The 12,942-nt window shown below is 31.9% G+C and overlaps 1 protein-coding gene across 2 annotated transcripts in view; it reads left to right on the top strand.

The window, feature by feature from the left end:
• Window positions 1-12,942, top strand: part of LOC124359183 — a 29,002-nt gene that overhangs the window by 13,114 nt on the left and 2,946 nt on the right. For both annotated transcript variants that reach the window (XM_046811718.1, XM_046811717.1), the window contains exons 2-4: window positions 328-1,553; window positions 4,755-4,978; window positions 7,023-7,175. In XM_046811718.1, the coding sequence (XP_046667674.1) occupies window positions 332-1,553; window positions 4,755-4,978; window positions 7,023-7,175 (1,599 nt within the window). In that variant the 5' untranslated portion in view covers window positions 328-331. The remainder of the gene's footprint in view (window positions 1-327; window positions 1,554-4,754; window positions 4,979-7,022; window positions 7,176-12,942) is intronic.

Raw genomic sequence — 12,942 nt, forward strand, 5'->3', positions numbered from 1 at the left:
ATTAAACCACAAACAAATAAATTCCAAATAAATGGTTATGTAAAATATGACTTTTTTTTAGAAGTGGTCAAGTAATTTATATGTTTTTTTAAATTCTTTGTAATGGATTGAAATTGGAGCTCTGTGACAAAATAGAAAATATACAACTTATTACCAAGCAGAAATTACTTTGCTTATTACACTACAAATGTGCAGTAACAAAGTTTTGTGTCTAAATATTTATAATACTTTTGAGACAAAACACTAAACAGTCCTGTTATTGTGTTTTATTTCTATAAAAATAATCAAGATACAAACCATTTATTAATTAGTCATATTTGATTTCAGGTAAATGGATCATTCCTGGCTTCTCGATGATGATGATTTAGATAGTTCTAATTCTGAATCAGAAACTGAAACTCAAACTGAACTAGAGAACCGGCTATACTCCATAGTCCATCACAATGACTTGAGTCAACCACTGCCTCCTGAATTGGCCAAGCATTACTCAGTACATTCAGATGGTAGTGGTGAAGTTGTTGTAACATTAAATGATTCTTTGGAGGATATAAAATTAGAAGAAAGCAAAAATGTGAATAGTCAATTAGACAATATCGAGTCAATTGATACCAGTACTACTACATCGGCTGTTGGCAATAGTGATTCTTTAGTCACTGGTGTCAAAAAGACTCAAACCATCCAGAATATTAAAAAAAGATTCCGGTACAGTGATATAAATCTTGATGACTCCAGCTCATTAAAAGATTTTAAAGAAGTGCAACAAGAAGCAACCACACAGGATATAAATTATTTTCAATTACAGCCAAATTTCTTTTCTGGTAAAAGAAATAAGCAATTTGCAAATCTAGTTATACCTATGCATTTTCAGAATGAAGCTCCAAATTGGAAAACTAGTGCAAATTCTAGTTTTATATCATTTGAATCTAAAAAAAAATCAAAAAAAATTATCAGAAAAATGGCAAATTCTCTAATAGAAGTAAATCCTGGAGTTAAGAGAGATATTCTGTTTAATTGTGCTCAATTACTGTTTAGGAAAAATGTTCAGGCTTTCAAAAAGAATGAAATAATGCAACATAAAAAAGCTATTAGTCAACGGACGAATAAGTCAGACACCTCAAATAATTTACCTAAAACACAAGGTAATTTAAGAAATAATTCCAAGATAAATGATAATCAAGTAAATCGTGTAAAAAATGTACCTAAAGTAAAAAGTAAAGATAGAATGAGTGGAAGCATTTCCTTGAACATTTCTCCCTTTAAACCATTTCCACAGGTGATAGATTTGGTATCTGAAGATGAGAAGAATTCTCTAGTATCAAATAGTCCTCCACTTGACTCTGAATCATCTACAATAGACTTGACTTCTGAAAACAGACAGACTACCTCAACAGAATGTAAAAATTCAATACCCAAGACCCAAGTAAAGAGATCTAAAAAACTGTCACGTACGCATATTCCTGATAAATGGAGCAAATCAATGGTTGAATTTTATACTTTGCCTTCAAAGGAATTAATGAATATGGATCTCAGTGCAGTATTTGAACAAATGAAAAGTAAGTCCATACACAAGAGTATTAGATTAAATAATTAAGAGCTGGCTGTACAGGTGGCCATCTTGATTATAGTTCCATAAGTAAGAAAAATTATAAGAACCTCATGCACTTTTACGATCTTATTTTTAGTCATAGAATTATGGTATATCTCATTTTAAAAATATAATTAATTCGCATCCAAACTTATTAGGTATTTCATTTTAAGGTTACTCAGAGAAAATCTTAACTATTTTTGCACTTTGTTGTTTAAATATTCAAGAAGTATATACTTATAAAAGATATCAAAGAAGTGCAACAAGAAGCAACCACACAGGATATAACTTTTTTTCAAAAGATGACATATTTACATTGTCATTCATCATTTGTGCGACCTTCTTTAGAACATGTCATTATAATCTACCCTTGAATTTGTGAAGAATTTTTTATCTTAGCCATGTCATAACAAATAAATTATCAGATTTTAAAACATTTTTAAAAACTTTCTCGCTTAACACTTTTTGATCTCTTAAGGTTTCAAAATAGTTGCTGTATAAATTTTGAGAAATTATGATAAACATTGAATCACAAGTGGAAATGTTTACAAACTTAATTTCTAATTAATTGGAATCAAACAAACAATCTTATATATTGCAATTTCAAAAGTTTTGAAAGTTTATGTGTTTTTTTTAACACATCACCATTATATTCATAACACTAACTTTTAGTAACTACCTTCAAAACTATGAATAGACTGATATGTTGAAATGGCAGCAACACGTGAAATCTATGTTTCTTCCAATTTTGCTGAAACAAATATTTTTTCATCACATATTTTCTGTACATATGTTTGTACATCTTCTACATGTATAAAAATGAATGTTTGTTTGTATGTCCTTTATAGAAACATTAACTATTTTACCGATCATTATGAAAATTTATGTGTATATGTATTTTTTCACGGAGAAGGTTTATATGCTATGCCCATTGGTGTAACTCGCCACTAGACGGTGCTGTAAAAGATAAAAGTTTTAAAAGCGTCTGCACATTATAAACTGCAATTACGAGCCAAGCACTATTTGAAGGCACTAAGTTATGATATATATATATACTTACTTACTCTTACTCCCAGGGCCATTTATATCGGAGGTGATATTTAGCCGCACCAACAAAGCTCCTCCATCTTGAACGGTCCTCTGCATCATCCTCTGAAGCGCCCATCTTCTCCATATCAGCCTTCACCTGGTTCCACCATCTCACTTTCGGTCTCCCACGGGGCCGTCTTCCTTCTGGGTTACCGTACATTACCCTCCCAGTTAGCATTCCTATTCTCTTCTCAAAACATGCCCTGCCCAATGGAGTCTTCTGCACTCTATTTCTCCTATTACATCCGTACTATTGTAGAGCTCCCTGATTTCTCTATTATGTTTTCTTCTCCATACCCCTTGTTCATATGATGGCCCATAAATTTTACGTAAAATTCTATTCTCGAAAACTAGAAGCTTTTTCTCATCCTTCTTATTTAGCCTCCATGTTTCGGATCCGTACACACATATATATATATATATATATACATAAATTATATATATATATATACACACACAAAATTGGTATATATATATATATATATATATATATATATATATATATATATATATATTTGTCTTTAAAATAAATTTCTGGTCGAACTTAAAGCTTGAGTGTTAGACCACTTTATAATAAAGTACATGTCAACAAGCCAAACTATATTGGCATTGGAAATATAATTCACTGAACCAGAAGTGCTCATATATGGGCAAAGCTTGCGAAAAGTGTGTCAAGCCGTGGAAAACAGCTGGTTTTTAATATCAAACGTACTATGTCAAACAGATTTTGATGTTAGTATAGAGCTCTAAATGTGGCATTTAAAAATTATTATTAACTAACCATCAAAAACTTTTTGAGAGTACTCAACAGAAGTAAAGAAAAGTGCTAGACAGCAAAGCACCTTGATTTGACCAGCAGTGCTACCAACAGAGAATGAAGAAATTTCCACTTCAGTGGATTCTTGCTTGAATATAAGTAACAATACTAAGGAACCTTTTGACTGTATCTCATAAGTTGCAGAAGTAGTAACTTCATTATACTATAACAAACCAAAATGTAATCCATGAGTGAATAAGTCTAACAATGAAATTTGTTTACTAATTTTGGTGCAATGGTTTTTATTATACATTTAGTATTTTCATTAATTCTAGAGATGGCAGCTAAAAATCCTGTAGTTATGGGCTTTTTTTTGTTAATTGAGCACTTGTCTCTACACTCTATTTATTCTAAATTATCACTACACTTCAAATACTGTGTTTTTATAATGATATCATTGGTTGTTTTATTTATTAACACTTTTAGAATAATAAAACATACTAACAAATGTAATTAATTGACATACATATTTTTCAAATTACAAGAAATTAATATATATATATATATATATATATATATACATTATACTGGTAAACTCTTTCTAAATTTTCGTACATCTCAGTATGTTTCTTCATATATATATATATACACACACACACACACACACACACACACACACACACACACGTCTGAAAAAGCACACTGAGTCATACAAAAAATTTAGAAAGAGTTTACCAATATTTGGTGGTTTTTTTCTTTTTGAATGAAGATAATTCATATATATATAGAGTTTCAGAAAATACATAGCTGTATTGGGTTTATACAATAAAAAAATGAAGAAGCTATTTACACCAACTTAGGCCTATTTCAAAACGGGTTAGGTTCAAAACAATTTTTTCATAAGCTTAACAGCAAAACACCAACACACATGAAGTTGAAATAAAAATAGATAATAACACAATAATATATTGTCACTCACACAATCAAACAGCTTTCTTTATCATTTGCTCCAGTGTAATAATTAATCAAATTCAATTAATAAACCATTCAAATAATTGTTTTACCAAATGAAAATAAGGACACAGTAATTACACACACACCAGACAAGATCACCAACTACAAACAACAACAGACAATCAGAAATAACAACCATTTAGAAGGGGGAATAAGAAGAAAACGACTGCGAATTTAAGGGTCATAGAAGTTTTAGAAAACAAATTTATTTATATCTGAAAAAATGAAAAAACTACAATACAATGAACAGGGTTCAAATAGGATTAAATAATAAAGATTATTTAATTTGAACTTTTGTAACTTTTACAGAAACGACAAAACCAAGTGATTGGAAGCTAGATCCAAGAGACCAGGCTGGTGTGTATCAGCGGACAACCCCAAAGGGTAAACACGCTTGTCGTAGATGCCCCAACTGTCATGAACGTGGCCACTTGGCACGGGATTGCCCTAAGCCTAAAAAAATACCAGTTTGTTGCCTATGTGGTGAATCATTTCATACAGACTACTCATGTCCCAACAAGGTTTGCCTAAAGGTAAGACCATCAGAAGTGAAAAATATACAGAAGTCTCACTTGAACAACTGTCCAACTGCCAGTTATAATATATATATATATATTCTCTTCATGTGAAAATAAAAACCAAATATTGGTAAACTCTTTTTATGAATTTTCGTATGTCAGCATACTTCTTCAGATAACAAAATGTGTATAAATATTTACAAAATCAAATAATTAAACTAACTGAGTTTAATTATTTGGATCAAATGACGAATAATAAATAAATGAGTTAGTTTAACCTATTTGATTTTGCGGCAATGTGTTCTATACTAAGACCATTTTGATATATCTGAAGAAGAAGTATGCTGACATACGAAAATTCATAAAAAGAGTTTTACCAATATTTGGTTTATTTTATTTTCACATGAAGAGAATACATATTGATATATATATATATATATATATATATATATATATATATAATATATATATATATATATATATATATATATATATATATATTGAATGACAAAATGTGCTTGCTCTGCCGGGACTCGAGTATTTATACAGAAAGTTATTCACAAAAGAGTGTCACAAACTTCTGTGGGTGATAGTATTCATCATTTCAAAGAAAAATATCATATGAACATAGGACGGGAAATGTCTTGTTTAGCCGCTAGCCGCCATTTTGTATTAAAATGGCATCTGTTGAAATTTTTTAAAGTAAAATAACAAAAAAAACCAGTACCAGTATAGTTATAAAAGATTAAGTAGATACAGACTATTTGATCATGTTTATTACAATTCCAACAGTACTTGTTTTAACGAAATCCGTCAATTCATAAGTGAGCATGACTACTTTAAAGGTAGGCTTGCACAAGTCTGGAGCAACAAACATTTTAATTTGATAATAGGCATCAGCTGTTTTACATCAGATATAAAAAATCTACAAGATGCCAACTATTTTGAAAGTTTTATAACTATTTAAACGGGAACTTTTGCAACGAAATCTGTCAATGCATACAGTGTTTTATTTGTGTGTGTGTGTGTTTGCGTAGTAGTTTTTTGTGGTGATTTATAGGTAGTGGTACGATGATAAATCTTGTAGTAAAGACTTTATTTTGTGCAATTTTTTTGTGGGCCAAAAAATCCATTGAGGTAGTGAGTATGTATTTTGCACTAATGAGAAATATGATACTGGTTAGGTATGTTTGTAACAATTTATATAACTCTTAGACTAAAACTAAGGAAATGGATAATATAGCAAACAGAGATCAGAAAGCAAGGACCTTTGTACTGTATTGTATCAGGCTTATATTTCAAATACTTTCCAAGAATGAAAATTGAGCATACAAACGAGGACAATGAGGGGGGTCTTTTGAAGCAAGCAGATTTGTTCTTTTAGGGATTTCATCTAATCATAAATTTTATAAGATGTGATAGTTTGTGCTTCTTTTACACAAAAGCTAATATTGTATGATTGTTTTGAAATCTTACAGAAATACCAAAATAATACAAGTATGTTACATCACAAGTTTTCTCATTAAGAAAGCTATGGACTCTTCTCCATGGCTATAATAGTTGTATTAAATTCAACTGAAATCTTTGGAGCTATTCAATCAAATGTGATGGAATGTTGCATAGAAATTCGAGTTATTTCATTGTGGATAAAGTGCAATATATTACCACTGTATATACCACTGTAATTTTTATAACAATAACAAATGTGCAATATTGTATCATCCTTTAAAATTATAATTTGTCAATAACATTATTTAAACAAAAAATGTCATTGTGCTTATAAAAACAACGAACAATCTTCTTGAAATTTTAAAGTTAAATTTTTATTTTACATTTGTAACAGCGATTTAAAAAAAATAAAAACTAGGTAAGTTTAAGAAGTTTCCTGAGTAAGTTTAGCCCTTTGTTAGAAACTAATGGCACTGCTACCAGCTGCAGGAAGAGAAATTTCATTGTAATCAAAATAATGCTTAATTTCAGGAAGTCTCTTAATTGTATCTTGAATAAAAGTGAAACATAATGTTTTAACGATAAGATGTTTTTTGTATTTTATGTCCAGTGTGGAGTGTACTTACCAAGTAACGGCTACACTGGGGAGTGTGACACATGCTACTATAGTACGCTGGAGTGTGATGTTCCCTGTGATATCTGTGGGAAAGTCACGCACCGGTCCTCTGTGTGCCCAGATCTTTGGAGAAGTTTTCATGCTACTGTAAGTAGACACAGATAGGAGTTATATTATCTCTGCAAATATGCATTCACTTTATGCATAAAATATCAGGAATTAATATTAATTACTTGGCATTCATCCGCTCCTTACGTCTTTCCAAAGATTGAATCTTTTAAGTGTAAACTATCAGCAATGACTTTGAGTAACACCATACCAGTATTAAAACATTTCATATTTTTGGTTTGTAAGCAATTTTAGATAAATGTTGTAGAAATCCAATCATTTGGATCGCCAATTATATGAAACTACTGTTAGTGGTGGCGCTTGTGTTGACTCGTGGCTATACACTATTGTTTGATGTTGTCAATAGTCATTTTGTGCGTCATCACCTCACAGCTGTGTTGACTTAACGGTCTTTTCCTTCATTTCTTGGTATGTGAGTGCTTCAAGTGCGTACTGTACCATGATGAGTTCTTAAAGGTACTGTACCATGATGAGTTCTTAAAGGAAACATGTATATTTATAGGGAGAAAAATAACAAATTATTCAACATTTGGATAATTTACAAAGGTAAATAAGATTCTTGGTTAAACGTACAGTAAACGTGATAACGTCATTGGTTTTTGACATATAAAGAAAAACATATGTTCCATTATGAAATTTGTATCAGTCGTCGAGTGAAGATATCAGTTACAGTACAGTACTTAATTACATATTTTATAGTACTGTAGTAGATACTATGTTTCTATAAACTATTAATAATGTTGTTTTTATTTTCATAGCATTAAATACCACAGTTTTCTGTAGAGTTTATGTTTATTTCCCAAGAAATGGCTTTTTCAGGGAAAAATCAAATTATCTGAAATTTTGTTTATTCAAGTGGGATCTGGGACCTCACTTGATTCACTAATTCATGTGGATAATTGGATTTCTACTGTATATTAACCCTTTGTGATCAACATTATATGATTATCCTCTCAGATCATCTGGCCGCAAGGATGGCCATGGCTGTTCTCTGCGTCAGGTAATTGATTTATGAATATGTCCTGTCCCTCAGATTGGTAGGCCACACCTAATAGCCCTCGCTATTTTGCCATTCACCTCGTCAGGCAACAACTACATGAGGACCACTGCATTTCATAGTTATAAAGTTCAATCCTTATTCAGTTGTAGTTTGAAAGAGCTGCAATAAGTAACTAAAATACTATTTCTTTATTTGCAACACATACTGTAGTAAACATTGTTCATAATTTATTTTTATCTGACTGTGACTGTAGCTGTTATAATGTATTCTATCAAATTATTAAAATACTAGTACATTTGGTAGAGACAAAGCTCAAAATATAGAAACCAGTTTATATTCTGTCGATACTATTTATACCTACTTATACAAAAAAACACAAAAGAGTGCAGTTGAGGGAGGAGCCTATTTTGCCCGTGACCTTGGAGCGGCCAACAAGAACTGAGCGACGTTGCCAAACTTGTTCCCCGCTGTAACCACAAGCCGCGCGAGTCCAGGGTTCTTAAAATACTTAACCGTTACGCTCAAAAGAAATGTTAGAGCTGTCTTGAATTAATTAACTACCTATTACAAAATGTAATTTTACGGTCATTTAAAAAAAAAGTACATCTCTGTAGCTTATTTCCATGTTGAGTTAAATGGATTGAAATAAATTATTGTATTATATTACTCATATACGAAGATCGTAGGATTAAAATCTTTAGCCGAAATATAAATTAAAAAGAAAACATAAAAATACCGCAAAAACGTTAATTTCCCGTATTTAACAGTTAGATAATGCCATTATCACTGATATATAATAAGGCATTACATGTTTGCATAGTATGTTATGTTAAATGGATTTTCAATTTGGTAAGAAAGTTATCAAATACATCTGAAATATATGTTCTTTTCCATAAATATACTTATTCAGTACATAACGGTGGGAATTGTTGCCGCAACGGTTTTGTTACGCACTTTGGTTCTCATAAATTTATAACCATTTGAAAGCATTTTTCCTACCTGGCTATTAATAGTCTTGAATCTGTGTTATGTAAAATTGTTTTCACACGTGGGTGATTTAAATATTTAAACTGGCCATAGTTGAAAAATCATACAGCACAAGTATTTTTAAAATATGAATGCACTTTCTTATAAAATTCTAAAGTCACGGTTTTCTATAACATCCAATGAAATTTGAACACAGTACATAATAGATGATGTCAGACGAGTGAAAATGTGGAGGAAACGGGTGAAATACCTGTAAACAAAAGCCGCACCAGCCAGCAGTGGTGGTAATACCAGACGGATGAGTATTACCACCCCCTCCCTTGGATGAGTATTCCAAGAAACAGCCCCTTCCTCCTTCCGGTCTCTGACCGTCAGTCAGTGCCTATTGTCGCTTAATCAGTGGCGGTTGAAAATACTGCATTCTCTTCAATTCTAGTACGCGTATATTATTTTGTGCTGAATTTTACTGTTGATGAACGTTTACGTGTTTTTAAGTGTTGTTTATTGGTAGCTATTACAAGTGTACCGATTATTTTCTGTGTAGTGTCATTAAATTGTAATATACTTGTTATTGTGATTCCTTATTTAGACAAAATGGAGTGTGATGATGTTTGTTCAAGTGCACAGCCATCCGGAAGTAAGAGCGGTAGTGGAAAAACCCTACGTAGTGGAGAACGACGTATTATTTACAACGTTTACAACTTTTTCAAAAAACTGTCGTTGACAAATTTCCGAGAAACTCTAAACTTTAAGCAAAGTGGGAAACTGTGTGCTGAGGCCTGCGGTGTAAGTGAAAGAACCGTTAACAAAATAAGTAAAGAAGCTAAGCTGTCCGAAGAAGATGGACCTTCATTATCAGAAATTAAGTTTTCAACGCCAGGAAAACAAAGAAGTTGAAAATCAAAAATAACAGGCTTTGATGACTTTGAAAAAGATGTTTTGAGACGAACTGTCCTTTCGTACTACGACAGAGGGGAATTTCCCACATCAAAAAGAATCACGCAGGATCTCAAACAAAAACTTGATTACAACGAATCGGTAACTTCAACAAATAGATTATTGAGGCATGTTGGTTTCAGGTATAAGAAAACCAATGATGGTAGAAAGTTTTTATTGGAACGAAATGATATTGTAGCGGCTCGTTTAAAATTTTTGAGAACTATGCAAGAGTTTAGAGAATCTGGTGATTGTAGGCCCATATATTACCTCGATGAAACATGAGTTAATAAAAACCATACTCGAAAATACATATGGCAGGATACGACTGAGTCTGGTGGACTAAAGGTTCCTCTCGGCAAAGGTAGAAGATTAATAATTTGTCATGTCGGTTCGGCAAAAGATGGGTTTTTGCAAGAATGTAAGTGGGTTTTTCGTTCTAAGACATCATCCAGTTCGGACTATCACGATGAAATGAACGCTGAATCGTTTAGAAAATGGTTTAAAAAATTGCTATGCATTTTGGAAGAAGGCTTGATCATCGTTATGGACAATGCTCCATACCACTCAGTACTCACCGAGAAAATTCCAAATTCATCGTGGAGAAAGGAAGAGATTCAAAATTTGCTGTCTCGAAAAAACATACAATACTGTATGAAAGAAACGAAACCAGAACTTATAATGAGGGTTCTCCCATATAAAACCCAACAAAAAACTTATGAACTCGACGTATTAGCCAATGAAATGGGACATACAGTTGTCAGGCTCCCTCCTTATCACTGCTAGTACAATCCCATTGAAATTGTATGGGCTCAAGTGAAGGAGAGGTAGCACGTAATAATAAGACATTTAAAATAACCGACGTTGAGAAACTTGTTCATGATGCTCTGGACAAAGTGACTAAAGAAGACTGGCAATCAAGAGTTCAGCACGCAGAAGCCTTGCAGTAAGCTGATTTTGAAAAGGAATGTATCCGCACAAGTGTTGTAGAGCAAATAATTATAAACTTAGCAGACAATTCTGACACGAGTAGCAGTGAGGCAGAAAGTGAAAATGAAGAAGACTCCGAGGTTTTGGCTACGATATTGCCGCCTGAGAGCGAATAAATAATATACAAGTGCAAAGGTAAGAATATTATTAAGTCAATCATGCTTTTTAACGTATTTCATTTTATATAATAGTAGGCCCTAAAAGTTATTTAGTGGAAAATTTGATTATTTCATAATTTAAAAATATAATTGTTCGATAATTTTAAAATTGATTATATTGTTATATTTTTTTAATTATTTTTAATCAAGCAACACGTCATGCAGTCTCCAATATAAGCAACATGTATATTAATTTTGTGTGTGTTTAGTAATCGTTTAAAATCACTGAAAAGATTGTTGTATCGTATGGAAATAAGCAAGTACTTTACTCTGACTAACTGACGGGACGATTTGTTTGTTTTAATCGATAGTTAGTTTGTAATAACATTAATAAACTATACAAGTAATTTAAATATAATATAGCAAACTGTCAACGCATTTTAAATATTGTTTTTCAATTATACTGATAAGTTTTAAATGTTCAGTATCAGTGTTAGTTGTGACAGCGCAGCGGTTTATCAGCCACAATGCGCCAGCCGTGCCAGGCGGCAGCGGCAGTTGTGTGGCAACGTCGCGCAGGCCAGTACATTCTATTGGTCGCCGCCAACTGCACTCTCTGGTGGTTCCTTGTATAAGACTGATTGTATTTTTATTCTGCAAATAAAATACTTTTATAACAGATCAACCTATAACTTAAATTATAATGATATTGGTATGTTTAAAAGCAAAAAAAAAATAAGGAACCAATCTAATTAAGTTTCAACCTTAATGCTAATAAACTTTGTTAACTATTTGAGAATTTATTTAAATCAGTCATTTAAAGTGATGTATATGGTTACGCTGGCATCAGGTGGTGACGCAGAACACAGACGGCCACTATGTGTGGCCCAGTCAGCTGAGAGGACAACCACCTGAGTTGGTTTGGTGTGAAATTGCTATATTTTTGTAATTTAATTAGCAAATTAATTGTCCTGTATGAAGTCAAGCATCTTATTATTTACAAATAACAATCAAAACATAAATTATTAGATAGACCAAAAGAGCTTATCTCTGTGAGGTGAAATCCTTCTGGATTTGCTTATCACACCCAGAACTTATGGATATTTGCCCCCTTAATCACACCAAGACCACTTAAATCATATCTTCTTCATTTCAAATAAAGCAAGGTTACAGTGGGCTCTTTTCAAAAAATTCATTAAATGAGTATATTGGAGTATATCAAACGAGTACCAGGTACTTTTTCAATTTAGTGTTTAAAATATTAAAATTACATTCTTTTTTTTATAGAACTTAGAAGACTTTAAAAAACTCTATTCCTGCGTATGATGGTCTCTTGGTATACAGCTGTAACCTATGAGAGGGAAAAGCAAGATCATTTCGACTATGAGTATTGTATTGATGATGTGTACCAAGAGTGGGTAAATCAATGCTGTTTCTTTTAACATAAAGCAATGTGTCATAAATGTATTAGCAGAAAACGATCATAATTCCCAATTCGGAGAAGTGATGTTTTATAGAATTTCACCTATTCAATTTTTAAATTACTCTAAATCGCTTCTTTTTGCATTAAAAGGAATTAATTCATATTTTTTTAAATGTGGCTCCATATACAATTATTCTAAAAGCTATAAGAGAATGTATTCATGAAAAATAAGCTATATGTAATGTTTCTACATTAATTATATGTGACATCTGTCTCAGCGCTGTACCGCTTTACTGGCACATGAGGGGTTAGCTTCGAAATTTAAATGTTTGTGAAGGTTCAAAAAAGGAA

This window comes from Homalodisca vitripennis, chromosome 4 (genome assembly GCF_021130785.1).
Source record: "Homalodisca vitripennis isolate AUS2020 chromosome 4, UT_GWSS_2.1, whole genome shotgun sequence".
Classification (NCBI taxonomy): domain Eukaryota; kingdom Metazoa; phylum Arthropoda; class Insecta; order Hemiptera; family Cicadellidae; genus Homalodisca; species Homalodisca vitripennis.